This window comes from Drosophila arizonae, chromosome X (assembly GCF_054131065.1).
Source record: "Drosophila arizonae isolate 15081-1271.41 chromosome X, UAZ_ARI_1.0, whole genome shotgun sequence".
NCBI classification, from domain to species: Eukaryota; Metazoa; Arthropoda; class Insecta; order Diptera; family Drosophilidae; genus Drosophila; species Drosophila arizonae.
The window spans coordinates 19,358,262-19,379,442 of record NC_142927.1 but is presented as its reverse complement, the minus strand read 5'-3'; the positions used below and the strand labels follow the sequence as shown (position 1 = coordinate 19,379,442).

The 21,181-nt window shown below is 37.9% G+C and overlaps 1 protein-coding gene across 8 annotated transcripts in view; it reads right to left on the bottom strand.

The window, feature by feature from the left end:
* Positions 1–21,181, bottom strand: part of LOC108619667 (uncharacterized protein CG43867) — a 155,157-nt gene that overhangs the window by 126,521 nt on the left and 7,455 nt on the right. For 7 of the 8 annotated variants that reach the window (XM_089474907.1, XM_089474910.1, XM_089474909.1 and 4 more), the window contains exons 2-3: positions 4,991–5,881; positions 4,830–4,922 (exon numbers count right to left, since the gene is read on the bottom strand). In XM_089474907.1, coding sequence (XP_089331033.1) covers positions 4,830–4,922; positions 4,991–5,863 — 966 coding nt within the window. In that variant the 5' untranslated portion in view covers positions 5,864–5,881. Of the gene's footprint in view, positions 1–4,829; positions 4,923–4,990; positions 5,882–19,827; positions 19,957–21,181 lie in introns of those variants that run through there. The other variant, XM_089474908.1, reaches the window with a different exon arrangement.

Sequence of the window (21,181 nt, the reverse complement as noted above, 5' to 3'; positions counted from 1 at the left end):
GGGCAAATTTCTTTGCCTGGTTGGCCAGTTGTTTGGCTGGGTCTGTGAACTTCGACTTCCACTTGGAGTTTGGGTTCGAGTTTGGGTTTGCGTTTGCGTTTGCGTTTGGGCTTGGGCTTGGGCAATAAACTTGAATTTTATTGTCGTACAAGAATGTTGCAATATGCTTGGCCATAATTTCACGGCATGCACATTGTTGCCAAGAACATTTGGTAGTTGCCCAGTCGATGTTGTGGTTTTTAGCTTAACGCCTCTTTTGATTGCTCTTTCGATGTGCTCCTATCCTTCAACTGGCCAACAGACCTAATGGCTCCACTTCCACTCCCACTCTCTCGCTCTCTCTCTCTCTCTCTCTCTCTCCCTCACTCTCCCTTGACTTTGACATTAGCAAAAGTGAGCGACAGCCCAATTTGCATATTTGCGAGCACTCAAATAAAAACATTCTCTCTCTCTCCTTCTCTGTCTGTCCCTCTCTCTGTAGAATTTCTGAATATTTAAATGAGATTTTCCAAAAATAAAAAGCATAATACAAATGAAATGTATCAAAAGCAGAAACTAAAATGAAATAAAAGCTTCAGAAGCATATAAATAAATAAATAAAATAAATTATAAATAAATATCATAATAATGTTTGCAAGGGGCTGCAACTGCAACTTTTGCTGCAACTAATTTAAAATTTATGATGACAAAATTTTACTGCACTTGAGCGCTTGCTACAGCTGCAGCTGCGGCAAAAAGTTGCAAGTTGTCGTGAGGCAGCAGCAGCAGCAGCAGCCAACAAAAATTGAGGAGCTCATAAAAATGGGCGACAAAAGGCAAAAGGCGAGCTGCAAACAGCAAACGCCAAACGGCAAATGGCAAATGCATAAAACACAAATAAAATATTCATTACTTACTTTTAGTCGTTCGAGTTGTTATATTTTCCAATTTGGCTCACTTTTCATATTTCTGATGATATCCTGCAAAGAAACTACTGCATGGCATTTTCACATTTCAATTGGTATAGACTGACACAGCAATCAAATCAGATCAGACTAGCTGAAGCTCACTGGGCAATGCAGCTCAAGATAAGCAGATTGGCCAGCTTGGCCATCAAAAATCAAACTCAGACTTAGACGCCATCATTCTCATGAACTACTGGGTATCGGATCTCGATTTGAAAGCCATCAAATATCTTCCTGAACTCACTTACCATAAACTATATCTTTCATAGTCTCTAAAAGTTTATTGAGTTATTTTTTGGTTAGATTAAATTGCTTTAAAAAAAATAATAATAATAATAAAAAAAAAAAGACACTAGTCTAAGCCTATTATTATTATTAACATACTTTCGTATTCAAATATATATTATATACACATGTGTATTAATTAAAAAAATAAAAATAAAAATAAAAAGAAGGCTAAAATTTGTTCACTATTTTTATTATTTTTTTATTTTATTTATTTTAAATTAGAATTCGAATTTTAATTTTAATTTGTATTGTTATTTTTATTAATTATTTATTTTTTTATTTTTATTTTTTTTTTTTATTGTATCTTATTATTTTTTTTTTTTTAGTATTTCTGTTTGTACAAATATTCCAACCTATTTTTATATATTTTACTTTATAATATGTAAATTTTATATTATTATTCTAATTTTATTTTATTTAACTTTACATTACTCTATTTTTGTATGCCCATAAATAAAAGAATTATAAGTAAAATTGAACTTATAATCTTCATAAGTTAGATTAGCATTTTTTTTAATATTTAACTATATATTACCATATTTTTATAAGCTCACAAATTACATAAATAAAAGCAAAATGATATTTTACATTAATATTTATATATATTATAATATATATAAACTCACAAATCAGATAATTATTATAAGCAAAATGAAATTTGTAACCTTTATAGCTTAGATTGTCTGCCCATTTGATGACTCTCAAAACTCCATTGAAATAGGGCAGCTGCTCGTTAGGCCACTCCAATTCGAGCATCGTTGAAGTTTTTTGTGCTGCGCTAGCCAACTCAGCTTTGATATGGTTTTATATGCTTTTTTCCCTTATTTTTTACATTCTATTTTTTTCTTTGCAATTTTTTTTTTTTTGTAATTTTTTGTGTTTACTGCCAATTAAATATTGAAAAGTGTTGCAACAGCATTTCGGATGCTCTGGTCAGTGGCAGCAGCTCTCAAGGTGATCTTTGCTTTGCTTTTTGGCCCCAAACGAGTTTCCATTCTCACTCAAGCATTCGCATTCAATTCGTTATGCGAATACGAAGAAGAGTATATTGGTTTGGTCTAGCGCATAATTGGAATTTATACGCGAGCGAGCATTGTGCAGCCGTTGATAACCCACAGTGTTGCTATTCTTTTTTTTCCATTGCTTTGTTTTTGTTCTTCTTTCATTAAAAGCGACATGCAGCATTGCACAAAGCAAACGAATGCATTCGCAATACTCACTTCACGTCATACTCAGTGCCACCCGCGCTGCCTTTTCAAAAGCCAACAATGGCTGGCAAACTTTGCATTGCATAGCAATAGGCGCCACACCCACACCTGCACAGCTGCACACCCGTAGACCTGCACACGTATGCACACCTGCCAAAGCAACGCCTAACATAATGAAAAACAACAATGCAGTGCAGCAAGTGAGCAACTTTGGAGCAGGTCATTTCGGATTATGCGTTAACATCTCAAGCAGGAGTAGCACAGTGTTCTGTGCCACAAAGGAGCTGCAGGAGCAGCTGCTATTAAAGCTGAAGCCAGTGGGCAGCAAATGTGTCAAGAGCTTAGCTTTCCTTTCAGTGCATTTATAAGCGCAGCGAATTTATGCATTCTTTTTAACTGAGAAACGTCTTGGAATAAGCGAACCAGGGACAGAAAGCGAGATGCCAACAGCTGGACAGCATCCAAGGGGTGCCCAAATAACAAATCGAGCAATTACAACAGCCTGACTAAGCATTGGGGATCTACCACCCAAACATCTGCCTAGCACGCACTGGAACTAGCAGACAACTCAGGCCCTCAGGTATTACTGACTAAATAAAACCTGTAGCCAGATTTTCCACTTTAAACGAAATTAGGGCATAATAAAATTGCCCAATAAAAAATAAAATAAATATTAAAATATAAAAAATTTGATCATAAGCATTGCATTTCTAACAGCCAAGAAAATTGCAGTCAAAATTATTTCATAACTTAAAAAAATATTAAAAAATAGAAAAAAAAATAGAACATTAAATTCCTAACAGATAAATAATTCCAAAATATTTCCAACCTGCTATACAGATATATATATATATCGATATACATACACATGTTAACATTTGTAAGATGCAGCAGCATAAAATTAATAAATATCAACAACAACAAAAGAAAGCAAACATTTTGACTCTATATTTATTCATATATTCGCTTACATTCACTGCATTGGGGACATTTAACAGAAAAAAATATATATATTTATATATATGTATATATATTGCTCTTATATCTGTGTGATTAACTCTGTTACGAAGATCGCTATAGAACGTCTATGGGTATGGGAATGGGACTGGGTATGCGAGAGCTGACTGCCGCTCGCCTCATGCATTATTCATGCAGCAAAAATCATTGAAGTGTAATTAATTTATGTCATGACTCATGACCATACATCGTGTATATAGCAAGCGCCATGTGTGCCGAGATGAAAGTAATACCCACTCACACACACACACACTCACACATAAATACAGACACTCACCCATCAGCAGCAGCAGCAGCAGGCACGCACTTTAGTGTTACATTTTAATAATTCATATAGTTTTTACATTAAAGCGCCGCTAGATGGCGCTGCCAATAAACCTAATGACAATGCCGTGGGATATTGCTGCGAGGGCCGCAGAGAACTGGCGCTGCGGCTGCGGCTGCGGCTGCTGTTATTTTGGCCAAATGCCTAATGACTTAATTAGGCTAATCATAAAAGGACTCACACACACACACACATACTCACTCACACATACACACTCACATGCTAGCAGAGACAACACACAGCTGCACTATTTCCGCCACAAATTAGCTAAAGGCACAGACGGCTGAGACGAAGGGAGGTGAAGTGGGGCCAGCTGGCTTGAGGGGAGAGGTGTGCGGGGGGCGCGGTATTTATTCCTGGCAAGTAGATTACTTTTTGGCCTGATAATTGTAAGGGGTCGTCATAAAAATGTTTTAACCATGGGCTCCATAAATCATCATTAAGCACAAGATATACATTAGACACTGTCTGACTATATGTGTGTGTGTGTGTGTGTGTGCGTAATTAATGTGTCTGTGCGTCACTTTGCTCCTTATTTTTTTCCCTTCTTAGTCTTGTTTCTCACTTAATAACTCATTTGCACTAATCAACCAGTCCCCAAAGCATATATCCAACAACCCTACATGTATAAGCTTATCATACTAACTGTAAAGTGAACTAGTACGAAATCATTTGAGCAGTTCATACCAAAGAAACATTTTACAACAGATATGAGAATCCAGTTACCTGAATGACACATAATAAGACGAGATAATTGAAATTTAAAACGGAAACAGAACTAGTTCCACTTTTATAAAAGTACCAGTTCAGCTCAAGTTTCGCAATATATTAGTGACTCATAATAACAAAAAATGGGAATCGATGTTATAGACTCTAAGCCGGAACCGGAACCAGTTCCAATTTACTAGAAGTACCAGTTCAGTTCGAGCTTCACAACGCATTCATGACTCATAATAACAAAGAGGAATCTGAGCCGGAACCAGAACTAGTTCCAGTTTACTAGAAGTACCAGTTCATAGTTTTTAATGTTAATCTTTTGTGACTTACCTTCTCTCGCAGCATGTCCCGAATGCGGCCCGCCTGATTCTTGGATCGATGCAGCTCCAGTTGCAGCTCCAAGCAGCGCTCCTGCCAGTTGATCTGCAAAAGCCAAAGAAGAGAGAGCTGTAGAGCGGACACCTTAATACTAAACGTCAAGAGCAACCCACTTCGGGCAATGCCTGTCCATAGTTGTTCAGCTGATGCACGTCCAGGTGCTCGGTGAGGGACGAGAAGTGCGGCCAGGGCGCATCGGGTGCGTCCAGGGCGGCGAGCACGGGATTCAGCGAATGCGTCGGCGCATTAGCTGCACCACTCGCACCGCTCAGCTCCTTGGCCGGCTTGGCCGGTATGGGCGGCGGGCGAGGCGCGCGTCGCGGCATCAGCCGCGGACTGTTGGGCGTCGAGGCGGCCACCAGGCGTGCCTCATGCAACTGGGCGGCACGCGTCAGCGGCATCTGGCCGCTAAACGAGGTGGCTCGCTTGGCCAGCAGCGGCGAAGCGTGCAGCGACTGCGTGCCGGAGCCAGATCCGGAGCCGGATGCCGAGCCGGAGCCAGAGCCCGACAGTCGGCCGGGCAGCGAAGGCGGCTGCTGCAACTGATGCTGCAGCTGCAGCTGCTGTTGATGCTGCATCTGTTGATGCTGCTGATAGAAGTGCGACGAATGCTGCGCTGCGGCGGTGGCGGGGAATGTGTGCAGGTAGCTGGTGCCATCTTGCGGCCGCAGAAAGTAGTTGTGCGTGTGTGTGTAGTAGAGTGTCTGTGTTGCAGCCACGCCCAGCGCGGCGGCGGGCGTGGCACGGCCCGATGAGGACGCCGAGGCACTGGCCGACGGTGAGGGCGACGAGGAGGCAGAGCGTCGACGCAGCTGCTCTGCTGCCGCTGCTTGCTGCTGCTGCTGCAGGTGCAGCTGATGTTGCTGCTGTTGTTGTTGTTGCTGTTGTTGTTGTTGCTGTTGTTGTTGCTGCTGTTGTTGTTGTTGTAAATTGGTTAGAGTATCAAAAATTTGCGATAAACGTCCCAAAGGCACTTCGTCAGACATTGAGGCGAGTAACTGCAGCTGCAAGAGAAAGAGAGAAGAGTTCAACTTTATACAATAACAAATATATGAGCTTATAACAAATAAAAATACCCTGTAATATGCGTAAAGCTTGGCATAAGATTTGAGGAAAAAGCAGTATGAGAGAAAGAAGTAGATGTTAACAAAAGGTAGGAATAACATTTAAACTAAATTTAAATTATATAACTAAAAAATAATAATAATAATGAAAATAATAAACAAAAAATATAAAAAATAACAAACCAAAAATAAAAATAATAATAAAGGAATATAATAGTAATCTTTAATTGGAAAAACTAGTAAAAGCGCGTGGCGATCTTAAGATTTGTCTTTTTTCTGATATTCATATAACATTAGAGTGAAAGATTAGTTTGATCTACATGCAAATAGATTCTCAATCTACTCAACTAATGACAATTTCAATTCTAAATATATAACACAAAAAGAAAAATGTATTTATTTATTTATTTATTTTTTTTTTTTTTAAGAACCTACCTACATAAATGTGCATACTTTAAAGAATAATTAATAATAATAATAATAATTAATTTAGCTTTTAATCAATAGTCCCTTGAATTTAATTATAAATTATGCATATTAATTAAAATTTTGAATGAGAAATATTTTTTTATTTTATTTTTTATTTCAGTAAAACATTTTTTTGTACAATCATATAAGGCTTATAATTTATTTTAACGCAGAGGTTAGCTTGAATTAAGGCTAAAAAAAAATAATTTAATATGATTCAAATAAATAAAATAATAGTAATAATAATATAATAATAATAATTAAATGACAAATTGAATAAAAGAAATATTGAATGCTTTAAACCTTTTTCAAATTATGTATAGCAAACTGAATAGGATTTTTAAACTCTTATCTATTGCTCTAAGCTATTGCTCATTACATTCTTTAATGTATATAGACATAGCAGCAATATATTTAAATTAAGTTTATTTATTATAATTAAGCAGTAAATTATATACCACACTTATTAGCTATTTTAGAGTAAGCTTAAAAAGTATTGTATAGAAAATTCAGCTTTTATTTAGCATTAAAAAAAAAAAAAAAAAAAAAAAAAAAAAAAAAAAAAAACAATTCTTCAACGAGATATATACATAGTTTTGTGGAGCACTGTATTTAGCTACATTTTAAAATAAATTTGCATATTCATGTTTCTGATACACTATTTACATGGTTAAATAGTATTCAATTCTAAAGCAAATTTATGGCCATCAAATGGAAACGTGCTGCAAAAAGCAACAAGAGCAAGCGAAATCAAAGCGAAGCACTTAGAGAGTAGAGAATACTGAACGAGAATTTGGGGTAACGAGAACTGGGCAATGGGCAATGGGCGACTGGAGAACTGAATAACTACAATTAGCTGTCAGTGGAGCTGAGCCAACTCTTTGCTGAGGTGGGGGCGTAGCGTGTTACAGGCAACAACAGGTGCGCGAATCTGGGGCGTCAATTGCGATTACGTGTGTGCAATGCCTAATCAAGCCGACCAATTGCCAGCAGCTCGGGCCCAAAGCAAAGCAGAACAAGAAAAGAAGTATAGGGAGAGAGTGAGAGAGGGAGAGAGAATTGCAGAAGCAGAGTACTAAATATGGAGTTTCACTGCTTGACATAGGAAACATCATGACAATCATCAGAGTGTAAGAGTTTTGCCTTTCATCTTTTGTGCGGTTTGTGCCCGAATCGAAAAGGCCAAAAATTGTCTGAGGCAAAAACCAAAAACCCGTAACCAAAGGCACAGACAGACAAATGAAGAGAGAGAGGGAGAGCAAGAGAGAGGGAGAGGCAAGCCTGAGCCAGCTATTGGCTGCTTGGCTTGGCCATTGGCTGATGGCTTTTGAAGCACATGCAGGTCTAAAAAGCAGCATCGAGTGCATTTGTCGACTTTTCTTTACTGTGAATTTTTGTGGCTAAAAAGCGTCCCGCAGCCGGCAGCTCTTAAAATGTTCAACATTTGCTTGCTCGCCTGCTGCGGTCGAAGGGTGCACCAAGGCCAAGACCCTTGGCGCCCAAGACCAAACCAAGCCCGGCCAAACCAAGTCAGACCAAGCCAGACCAGTGCAGACCCAAGAACCAAGACCAAAGACCAGAGACCAGAGACCAGAGCACACAACTAACTCTCCGGGCATTCATGAGAATTATATTCAAATTTTGTGCTGATTACGAAAACGACGAGGGCAACGATGACGACGACGACGACGACGACGACGATGACGATGACGACAAGGACAACAACTGGCTGTTGCCCATGAAATTGGAATTGAAGTTGAGAGTTTGCAGTTCAAGTCATTCAAGTGACTTGCAAATGGTTATGCGTGTATGTATGTATGTGTATGTGTGTGTGTGCTTGTGTGTGTGTGCACTTCATTTTACAAATTTTGATTTAATTTAAGTTGATTGAAATTCAAATTCCGTTTTTGATTTGACAAAATGTGCACTTGAGGGCACAGTCCTGCGTAGTCCTGCGTAGTCCTGCTTCTCTCTTTCGCCACGGCCAACTGCACTTTACAGCCAAACTGTAGCTAATTGAAGTTCGGCAACGTCGCAAATGGCTCTTTGAGTGCTGCATCTGGTCAGCAATTAGGTGGGCCGGACATGGTTAACTAGCGAGCCAGCAGCAGCAACAGCAACAACAGCAGCAACAGCAGCAACAACAACAGCAACAACAGCAGCTTCTTCAATCCTTTTTCAGTGCATTGCGGCAACAGTGTAAAATTGCAATTGAAATGCGACAACCTGGCACTTAGGTGCTCCAATAGCGTATTTCATTAAGGCTTTTTCCAACACTGCTTTTCAATTTAAAGTTTCGGCAAACACCCACACAAAAGCCCAAAAAGCCAATGAAGTGTGCAGCCAAAGTGTTCAGAAATCATAAGCAAAGTGCGGGCGTTGCATAGAGCTAACACAATGTGTTTCGAGTGCATGTTTCACAATGTTTATGCCTCAAGCAAAGAATTTTTATAAAAGTGCTAGTTGGAAATCACACACAAAGTAGTCGAGGACAAGGCAGGATTAAAGATTGCTTCGAAGTGTGGCAACGGCGTAAACTTAAGACGTGCTCTATGAAATTTCGCAACACCGCATTGTAGTCTGAAAAAACTTAAGATAGCCTTGTCAGCAAAGCAAATCAAATTGGGAGATTTGTGAAAATTTAAGTCCTATAGTTAACCCTTATTGAAATTTAGCAACAGTGCTTTGCATTTTGAACCAAAATGCTAATAAAAAGACCAAATGAAATCCAGCAACAGCGCATTTTATTGAGCTATCAAAAATTTAGCAATATGAGCTCAGTCGTGTCACGATAATTTGATTTATACAGAAATTTAAATTATCGAAAATTATCGAGAAAGTTTTTTTTCATGGGAATAGTTTTTTTTTTCGATTCGATTTATCGGGACTTTCGATTTATAGGGGTACAAATCATAGAGAATCGACTTTATATGGTTTTCATAAATTAAGCCATAGTAAAATTTGGCAACGCTAAAATGAAATCTGGCAACAGCGTTATTAAATATATGCCAAAAATACAATATATGCAGCAAGAAAAATAAAAATAAAAATAATAAGAAATAAAATTAAATAATATAAAATTTGACTCCCAAATAGGTTATCAGAAATTTTTGTACATAGATTCTTAACTGAAAAAACATATGTAAAGAAATTCAGGAATGCAACTATATTGAAATTTGACAACAGCGCAATTAGCATGTAATGCTGTTTATGGTAAATGGATGCATGTTTATAATTCCTTTGCAAGTTGAAGGAACTCATTAGCCTCGGCTGCACGGCACTTTGAAGCTTTCAAATCATAAGCCTCTTAGCAATATGTATGTAACTTACAGCCACAGATAAAGATACTCGGTATTTTGCCGTAACTGTGACTCGGCTTAATGTGGAGCAACACACACACAAACACACACATACATATACAGATGCATGCCAATGGATATGTGCAGTTCCTATTTCAGACTTCATTGTCTTGTGTTTACTCTTTGCTTAGCTTAGCCTTACGTCTTGGCAACAATTCGCTAATGCACACACACACACACACCACCACACCCCCCCACACACACACGCACACAAATACATGCTTATAGACAGCAGACCAAATAAGTATAAGAATAGAAGCGGCAACGGCAACGGCAACCGACGCATGAAAACTCACTCAAATAGTTAGCAAACTTGTTTAGTTGCAATGAAGTGCGGCATGTTGCAAGTGCAGCTGGCAACAGAAAGCAAATTTCGAGAAATGCCACCCCCACTGCCGCCCCCAGACGACAGTTAAGCTGCTCCGGAGCTCTGCCCCAAGCTTCCACAAATATTAGACAATGTATTTATGTATTATCAAATACATGTGTGCATGAGTGAGTGAGTGTGTGTGTGTGAGTGTGTGTCTGAGCTCTTACTACTTGCTAAGGAGACACATGCACACACACACACACACATACATATACATATAAAGTAGTTCAAGTCTGTCAAGTCAAGACCCTGTGGATTGTGCTAAAAGCAACGATTTGTAAACTTTTCGATTAATATATCAGAGCAGCAGCCGGAGATGGGGCTAACATTTTTCCCTCTAGCTTTTTAATAAATTATAATAAAATAAAAAAATTATATAAACATTTAATATTCACAAAAATAAACAACTGCATAAATATTTAAAGAATTTTCCCTATTTGAATAGCATATGAATCAGAGTTATATTTAGCGTACTTTAAATAATTCATTGAATAAATATTTAACACGCATAATTTGCAAATAAAAATTAAATCTAAGTAACTTTGGTTTTGGTTTTCATTTTGTTGTTGTTTAACTAAAAAGTTAATGCAGCTTCGATGACTAATTGACGGGCTGGTCAAAGTGCCTGTTAACTTATTTATCGTTGGGTTAAATCGCTGTCGATTAAATTGAGCAACTCATTTAAATGCCAATTGGCTGATTAACTTTAAATGAATGCAATAAATAAAAATTAATAAAACTATATATTGAGTGCATACATATTTAATGAAACGATAATTTAACTTTCGTCTGGTTTAATTACGCAAAATAAAATCAAGTTGATGGCAAATTAACACAGTGTCAGCCATAAAGCAGTGGACACATGTAAAATGATGCACTCAGACACACTCACTCACACGCTCACAGTGCCACACTGATAAATACGCACACATGCATATGTATATACACACCTCTCTTTCACTCTCTCTTATATATATACTTCTACACGCATACACACTCATACTTGCACTCACACGCACACCTATACCAATGCATTTCTCGTCACTCTCTCTTTCTCTCACACCAACACACAGCTTCTCTCTCTCTCTCTCTATCTCTCTCTCTCTCTCTCTCTCTCTCTCGCTATCTTCCTTCCACACCTACACACTCATAGATTCACACATACACCCATACACTTCTACACACTCTCTCTTTCCCTCACGTCTTTACAGCCTTGTTTCACTATCTCTCTCTCTTTCTCACACACCGATACACCCATACTCAGACATTCATACACTCACATTCACCCACACACTCACCTAAACCCACTTTTCTACCTCTTACACTCCCCCTGTCTCTATCTCACTCCCTCTCTCTCTCTCACACACACACACCGACCTCCCACCCCGCCCACGCACTGGAAAAACACTTTAAGTGAAGCGTATTTGGGTGCAAATAATGATATATGATGCTCATGCTGCAAGTTACAAAATGCAAGTTGTAAAATTAATACAACATAAAATGGCACACCCATACACAGGCACACATGCACACATGCACACATGCATACATGCACACATGCACACATCCACACGTATACGACACGTATATGCTCGCAGCCCGTTTCCCTTTGACAATGGCTCACCCTCTTTGCGGCACTTCAAAAATTTAATAAACGTTGCAGCATCGTTCGCATGCCAATAATTTTACAACGACACGCTGCCAACTTGCCCACAGAGCCCCGCCACCCCGGCCCCAGTCCACACAGCTAAGCCCTGTCAGAATCACACTACCTCTCTCGCTCGCACACTCATTCACTAATTCTCTCTCTTTTTCTCCCTCTCTTTTGCTCACCCGCTGTCAGTATTACTCTTTCAGTCTTGTCGTCAATTTGAAAAACATTGTCAATGCATATTTGGTTGACATGTGTGTGTGTGTGTGTGTATGAGTGTGTTTCAGTGTATGTGTATGTGTGTGACAACTACTAAGCGTCATATTAACAACATTGTAACATGCACAGCAAAAAAACGCAAAATGTAGAGCGAGATGCATGGCGCGAGCAGCGAGGAGCAGGAGGCGTGGGCGAAGGCAACGCCTCCCCTCCAGCCCGCTCGCATGCAGACAACGTTGGCAACTGTACCAAGCAGTTAAGACCTCAGTGCACTACGCACTTCCCCGTTTTCCCGTTTTAGTCACGCATCCAGCTATATATTCTATATGCGCTTTTATTTTCCTACATTTTTGTTAAATTTGTTTTGCGTTTGCTTTTTTATTTTATTTTTTTTTTTTTCTCGTCTTTTTACCAACTATTTTTCAGTCGATTCCAACGAAAAATTTATAATAAATGCAGCTGCACATGTGATGGCGCGCATTTTAATTGGTATAGCTCCCACCACGCTTAGCCCCACTTCCCTCTCCCTTCGCCCATGCAGCGACAAAGCCTCGCTCCCCCACAAAGCGACGCACGCAACAGAGAACAAGCTATGTGGGGCAGGAGAGGCGAGAGGAGGTGAGGGTGGGCAAGGGGCAAGCGGCTGGGGCAACTTATTGTCTGCGCTGCGGTTTAGCTGTAAAAATTATTGTCATTGTTGTTGTTGTTGTTGTTGTTGTTGTTGTTATTGCTGTTATTGTTTTTTATGCTAGTTGGTAAGCACTTGTGGGCCAGAAGACCAAGCACTGGGGAAATTGCAGCTCTATGACCTACGTGACAAGCCAAAGCGAAGTTGCCAACCCGAAAGACTGCAACTTGGTCGCTAGATCAAGTCAAATACATATACATCTGTACACATACATATATGTCTATATATATGCCTGTCTGCATTGTGGGTGCTTAATGCATAATGCATGGCAAATCACAAACGTTGAGCTCATCGAAAATGCAAGCCAACCCCACATAGCCAGTGTTGTAAAAGCCGCAATCGAAGATCAAAGCGAATCCCAATGGACTGCCAAATGGACTGGAGAAGCAAATATGTAAACATCGGCTAGTCAAGATGTAAATGGAGATATTGAAACTTAGCTCTGCTAGTATATGGAATACGAAATGATTGTATATAAGATTTGTGGACACGGACTATAGATAGATGTCGAGAAATATATGAAGAAGATGCAAATACAATATTTGTGGTTATAGATTATAGATATATATGTATATAGATAGGTAGTTTTAGAGATTACAGACAGATGTAGAAGTTAGGTATATAAATATGAACTATACTTAGATGTAAATATGTGAGTATATATATGTACATATATTTATGTATACAAAGATATAGATAGATAGATGATGGTATATTTGTGAATATAGAATATAGGTGGATGTAGGTAGATATAGATATACATATAGATAAACATACGATAAAGAAATATATGTTGAATGAGCGCGTTAAAGATTATAGACAGAGATTACTTGATAGATATAGATAGATGTAGATTTGATATGGAAGTCAGGAAACTTGAGCACAGCTTATACGTCATAGAATTGTATGTGATGCAGATCTTGTTTGGCCTTTATATAGGTCCAGAGTAGTATAGTTTGAATCAGCTAAAAACTACCCTAAAATTTTCGGAAAACAATTCAATTTTTGATTTATAGAGCTAGATCTATAGCTATAGAGGTACAGAGCTATTGAGCGTTGGAGTTATGGAATTACTTAATGATAATAAGACATATACATATATCTAAAAAATAAAATTTGATCTATGGGATCACTCATATAGCTGATACGCAAGCTCAAGGGAAACAATCTCGACTCGAGCTTCTGTCGAAGGAACAAAGTTGACTCGATAGAATCTCAAGTCAGCAATATAGAAATTAAATGATATTTTGCTTCCCATAAAAATCAGCTTAAAAGTGCAATTAAAACGAACTTAAGAATCAAAACTCAAGCAAAGCTCTGCTGTGCTCATAGGTATCTATACATCGAGCTAGTAAAAACCAGTTAGTTGTTGCTGTTGTTGTTGTTGTTGGACAAAACTTCGGCCACCCGCTCAACAACAACGAAAACATCGCCTCTAATGAGACAACAAACACAGCAACAACAACAACAACAACAGCAATGAGTTAATGTCCGTAATATAAGCAGCTAATTAAGCATGGCTCTCTGCCCAAAAAAAAAAAAAAAAGAAAAAGGCAAAAGCAAACCGAACCCAACCCAAGCCAACCCAGCGACGACCTTCACTGCGGACCAGTTTACAGTTTTGCGGCTTAAAGTCGAGACAAGTTGGCAAGACCTCAAAATAGACAATTATTAAAAAAAAAAAAAAAAAAAAAAAAAATTAAATAAAAATCAAACAAAAAGGCCGAGCATTAAATACCCTAAAATGAACTATTAATATGCATGATATTTTGATAAGCAGTAAAATACTTTGATATTAAGCAAAATGCATATAGAATTTAGCTAAGTCTACTTTTTGCTCTATAAATATATATTTATATATATATATATATATATATATATATATATGTTGTATTAGCTGAACTACAACCGATATCCTAGTTGGCCCACTTCCTGCTGGCCATTGCATACTATGGTCTATGAAGTCAGCGTTCGTCGTTCCCGTTAGTTGACAATTGGATCTAACAGTTAACTGCGCTCGGGTATTATAATATTTATGATTCGCATTCGCTTTAATTAAATTGTTAAGCCAGCTCCTTCTCTCTCTCTCTCTCTCTCTCTCTCTCTCTCTCACACTGTCTCTCTCTTTCTCACTGTCTCTCTCGCACGCTCTCCAAGTATGCGACTGTGCGGCCGTGCCACATATTTGACTTTACGACTTGCATTTAATTAAAGTCAATTAAAGTTGTAACAAGACAAAGACAGAGCACGCACAGAGTGAGAGAGAGGGAGTAAGAGATATATATAGATAGAGATAGAGAGAGGCAGCACATTTGGCTTCAAGGCCCGCTTTGCATGATTAGGCAATGCAGTTTTTGCAAGCCCCAAAGCCAAGTTGTTACAGCTCTCCCTCTAATAGTTTTGTTTGGTGCCTCTGCATGATTCAATATTCAAGAATTTTGATACTCATTCTATAAAAAGAAGAGAGTATATTGGTTTTGCAGAAATGTAATCAAGAGACATTAGGCGTGAAAAATCGGGAATTAAGGTCAAAGCACACTAGATCTATGAACTAAATATGCCATCTATGGACCGTGTTCCGAATATATAATTATTTTAATAAATTAAAGTTATGATTATATTTTTCATATATTTCATTTTAATATTTCTAAATATTTTTGTCAATATCCAAATATTTTTTAAAGCTTATTTTCAATTTGAGTTTTGATTCATTTATTATTAGTATTAGGAATACATAAGAACTCTTATTACATTGCATGGCTACATTTGTATGGCCATGGGTGTTTCTACATGCATTTCAAAAATGCAACAGCAGTTACCGTTCACATTGTGCGGTTCAACTATTTTTGCAACAATTCCCACTTGCATAATAATATTTGAGTCTAATGGGCGTAATAGCTTTAAAGTAATCGCCCATTAGCTGATCACTGACTTTGCACACAATTCACGCCCATTGCTTAACTTCAATTTATTTATAAACAGACCGCAACGAACTTTGGACAACGACTGATATGCATACATAAATATGCATATCCATCTGCATATATATGTATATGCTTAAATATGTGTGTGTATGCTGTCATAAACTGAAGTTATCTTAATTAAAATGCAACAACAATATAAATATGTGAAGTTGTCTATGCAGCAGATATGTGCCAACAAATACCCTGTAAAAGAATTAGGTCTTATTGAAGGTACATATAATAGAAAATATATATAAATAATAAATAGTATTATCGTGTATTGTAAACTTCAATTGGCATTGGAATACCCTGTAATTGGAAAACGCAAACTAATTCTTAGCTGTCTATAAAATATAGAATACTCGTACTTAATTTATAGCAAAGGGTATTAAAATAACACTCCCACAGCAGACACACAGGCTCAACATATTTATAAATATATGTGTGTGTGTGTGTCTGAGCCTTGCTCAGCTCACAGATTGCAGTTTTATCGTTAATAAACAAAACGGGCTTATGCATGCGTATGAATAAAGTACATGCAAACATGCATGCAAAAAGTGAGAAAAAATCTATACAATAATAGCAATAACAATAGTAACAACAAAAAACACAGCAGCAACAGCAGCAGCGACGGCAACAGCAATAGCAGCAGCGGCGTCAGCAGAGACAGCAGCGCCAACAACTGTGACAACTGCGCATAGCGCCAACAACAGTAACTGAGCAAACTGAAAAAGTCAATGGACTGCAATAACAACAACAACAACAACAGCTATCATACCAACTGGCTGCAGTTGCAGTCGCAGCCGCAGCGGCAGCAGCAACAGCAGCACCAGTCAAAACGTCAACGTCAACGTCAAATGCTCATTTACAAAAAGGCACAAAAGAAAACAAAAGCAACAATAACAACAGCCGCATGTTACAGCCGACGACTGCGCTGCGCCCCCAACTTGCTCAGTAGGCGCTCTCTCACTCTCTCGGTCTCTCCCAAAGCTGCTCTCTGCGCTGCTACTGCTGCTGTTGCTGTCGCTGCTGCTGCTGTTGTGTTACAAGCACGTACACAGAGTAGTTTAGTCACATTGAAACGAGCTGTTGCGCCGCTGTTAGCACTTAACAGCCCGCTGTTGTCTTACAGCAAACAATGCAAGCGCGGCATTGCGAACTATTGTTGTTTCTTCTGCTGTTTGTTATTGTCTTTCTTGTTGCTGTTGTTGCTTATTTTTACATGATGCAAACGGAATGGGCGTGTGCTAGCAGTGAGTGAGGGCAGCGGCAGTAACAGCTGCTGCTGCTGCTGCCGTTGCTGCGGCAGTAAAAGGCGCACGCTCCCTTAGCACAAACAGAAGGCTGTTCTTTTAGTAGCTGCACTAAAGAGCAAAAGACCAGGTTTGTTTTGTTTACATTAAGTGGAATGCGCTGTTATTTCTTCACATTACTATTATAAACGTCGAAGAAGAAGAAGATGAAGAAGAGGTAGGTCTCGTAATGTTTGAGTGCAGCAATAATGCTGTTTACTAGAAATTGTTATAGTTATGTGTAGGAAAGGATGTACGACTTGATATGTCTTAGTACTATGGGATTGTCAGGCAACAAGTTAGTAATACTGATCTTCCTCTCTCTCTCTCTCTCTCTCTCTCTCTCTCTCTCTCTTTCTTTCTCTATTTCTCTATTTCTCTCTGTCTCTCCTAACATTCTTCTTATTCTTATGGATATGCATTTTTTCTCTCTCACACTCCTTTTATTAAGCTTTTCTCTTAAGTTTTTGAATAGAAATACTTATAGCTGAATATCTATTCCATGGCAATCTAGTTTAGGTATTTTAGCTTTCCACCTCCATTCAACTATACAAAAAGATCCATTCAAATAACATTTAAGACAAGAGCATAAACAGATACATCAATACAGCCATCGTCGTCTGAAGGAATACGTCATACCAAGTTCTTAGAAGTTAAACCAAAAGCTGAGTGCAATTGACGCCATCGATTAAACAAAAATGGGGAAACACTTTGCGATGGCGCCACCAAAAAAAAATTCTCTTAGAACGAACTCTTAATTGCCAGCCAAAAAAATTTCAGGCGCCAAAAGTGGGGAGCCACTGCTATATGCTTATAAACAAACAAACTTAGAGATGACGACGAGGATGACCCTGACCCTGATATGGACTGCCGAGCCAAGCGCGTGGCAAATTCATTTTGGTAAATCGAACGGTACTTCAAATGAAAACGAAGCATATGGAAAATTGATTCCAATAATATATGCAAATATATTAAGAAAATTTATGTATCAAAAACATATAAGTAAACCTATGCAATAAATGTAAAAAGTTATGTGATAGACTCTTTATCACATAAAAGTTTATATATGTGTCAATTATTTTGAGATTATATATCAGTCCTTCAAGCTATCATCAATCATAGACTTTTTTTAGGTCTAGCTAGACACCTATGACTGAAGGAGTCAATCAATCAATCAGTCACTCAATCAGTAATTCATAGTTTCAATTAGTTAGTAATTAGTTCACTTAGTCAGATAGCCATAGACTAATCTAATAATAAGTTGACTAAATGACTGCTAACAATCAATAAATAAGTACGTCAATGTAGCTTCAATCAAATTAAATTGATCAGTCTGTGGCTTAATCTTGCAGTCCATGAGTCAGACAATCAGTCAGTCAGTTCTTATTTTGATCATCTATAAGTCTTTCAGTAATACCTAAACTCTATTAATAAATCAGTTTACATCCATTCTCTCAATCAGTCTGTAAATACTTTAGTTACTCCATAATTCGCCCTTTAGTCAATCAATCAGTGACAATCAGTGTATCATACTTTAAATTGGGCAACAAGTAACCGCTACATCAATCAATCAATGTACATCAATGGATATCTGATGCATAAGCACAATGATTCTTTAAGGAGATCAATAAATCTTAGCCTGTCAATCAGTCCTTGATCAAGTCATTACCAATTGATGATCTAATTCGTCTATCAGTTATATCAAAACTCCTTCAATTTATCAATTAATAATACATCTGCATCTTAAGATTATTCCAAACTGCCAGCAAATTTCTTTGACTCTCAGATGCTCTTAAAACTCTGTCATTCAGCTCGGGCTAACGTAAAATGTAACACAATCATAATTCTTGGCTTTTATCAAAGAGCACAGGGAGCGAAAAGGGATATGCTCATTAAACGGGCAAAGTGACAAGGAGACAAAGCAGAAAAGCAAAAGACAAGACAAGACAAGAGAAGAAAAAGCATTAAAGGAAAAAACAAGGCCGAAGTGCAGGAAATGTCAGCGTTGACAAGAAAATGCACTCGTTTCGCCAAAAGGATATACACTTGACACACACACACATACATATATACCACACATTAGCATATGACATGCGTGTGTGTGTGTATAAGCCCTCAGAGTGCTTGGCTTTTGCCCTGCAACAACAAAAACAAACACAAATAGGGTGAATGTGTGAATAGGTATTCGCTTCTGGAGCGTTGAGTGGGAAGTGGGGGATTGGGGGAGAGTGACGGCCGCATAGGCAAAGTGGAGCCACAGCGACTTGGCCCAATGCATGGCAAAAAGTTCAAAGTTCAAGCAGCAAACAAGGCCAGCTCACACACACACAAACAAGTTGGGGAAAAACAGAAAACAAAAAAATAGAGGAAAACTATATTGAAATATTGCAAAAATAAAAAAGTGCAAATAAAATTTAAAAAATAATAATAATTAATTATTGAACTACTACAAAAATAATTTTAAATTTAAGTTATATTATATATAATATAATTTATAAAAAAAAAAAAAATAAAAATAAAAATCAAATATTTTAATACTGTTTTTATTGACTGATTGAGTGACTGACAGAATATGAACTATTTGAGGCTAATATTTAATATTGACATATTTTTCGAGAAGGCATTTCTATATTCTATGGAATATTCTTTTTATTATACGAAGCAAAAATATGCGATTTGACTCTAATTATTCAATAAACCAATAGACAATTACGTAAAATGAATTCATTGCACATATGTATGTATGCATGTATGTTATTAATATGCAGATACAAGCTGAAAACATATTATGTACATATAGGTAATATATGTATAGGTAATATACACCCATATATACATATAGATATTCGTAATATACGTTCGTCATACATACTCACCCCTATGAATGAATTAAAAAGTATCTTTGGACAACTTTTGTTCTATTTTGTTTTATGCATTTTACACATTTTTATTAACTTGAAAGTGAACTAACTGTATTCATGTAGAGGTCTCGTTTATGACTGAATGCAATGCCTGAGCGCTGTCAGCGGCAAATAATTTATACAGCCAGCTTTGCTTGCCATAGATTCTCGACGTGCCACATTACGGGGAAAGGCCTGTTGTTATTACTATTATAATAATGATATATGTGTAAAATAGAGTATAATTATATTTCACGTATATAATATAGCAAGTAAATACATATATTATACGTAATCATCTCTAATGCTGCATCTCTGCTTATCAAAATTTGTACTCAGTCTATAAAGCAGATCGAGTGTACTGTTACACATATATCTCACAGTTCACAAGAAGAACAATAAACCAGTTCTATTTACACATATATCGTACAGTTCACAAGAACTATAAACTAGTTCTATTTGCAATGATTTGGCTAGCAGATATTCCCTTTGGCAAACTACAAAAAAAAAAAAAAATTAAATAAATAAATAAAACAAATTATCTTGTTTTATGGCATTTTGCATATGAGATTTGGTTCATAATCACAACATTTATCCAATGCCATAACTAACAGGACACACACACGCACACACAGATAAAGGTAGAAACAGTTGAGCTGCCAACTAACTCCGTTCCAGCCATATTTCTGCGAGTGGCAGCCACAATTTCTTCATGTCGTAAATTCACGTTGATTTTATTTTTTGTTTTTCTTTTCATATACATATATAGGCTGCTGTAGGCGAGCGTGGGGCGTGGCATGTGTGCAAAGGCAAACAATTTGAACGCTGTTTGCTCGTTATATGGCCAGTCATTTAATCAATTATGCAAAAAACGACGACGACGACGACGACGACGACGACGATGTAAGGACGTAACCGTAAAATGTTTGCCACGGCTGCACGGCTAAACTAGTTGCCGGATACTTCCTTCTGCAGAAAACCCCAAAAATCCCAGCCCACCACTCGCCCCGCCACGCCCCACCCGGTCTACCCGTTGACTAGCTCCGACGTTGGCTTCTTGCGTGCTTTTTCGGGGCATAGGATGACGGCACGTTTACCTTATACCGTGTATAAATAATTAATTGAATGTACAACAGTTTTGGCCCCCACACCCCCACCATGCCCCGCCCAACGGTACATTGTAGGCAGATAGCCCAGCTGGAGCTGGAGGGGCTGGCAGAAGTTGGACTTGGACTTGGACTTGGCAATCCGAGTTACACGCTCTCGGCAGCTCATTGGGCAGTTAGGCAAGCACTTCGTTTAGCTGAATGGCGCTGCATGAATGCCTAAA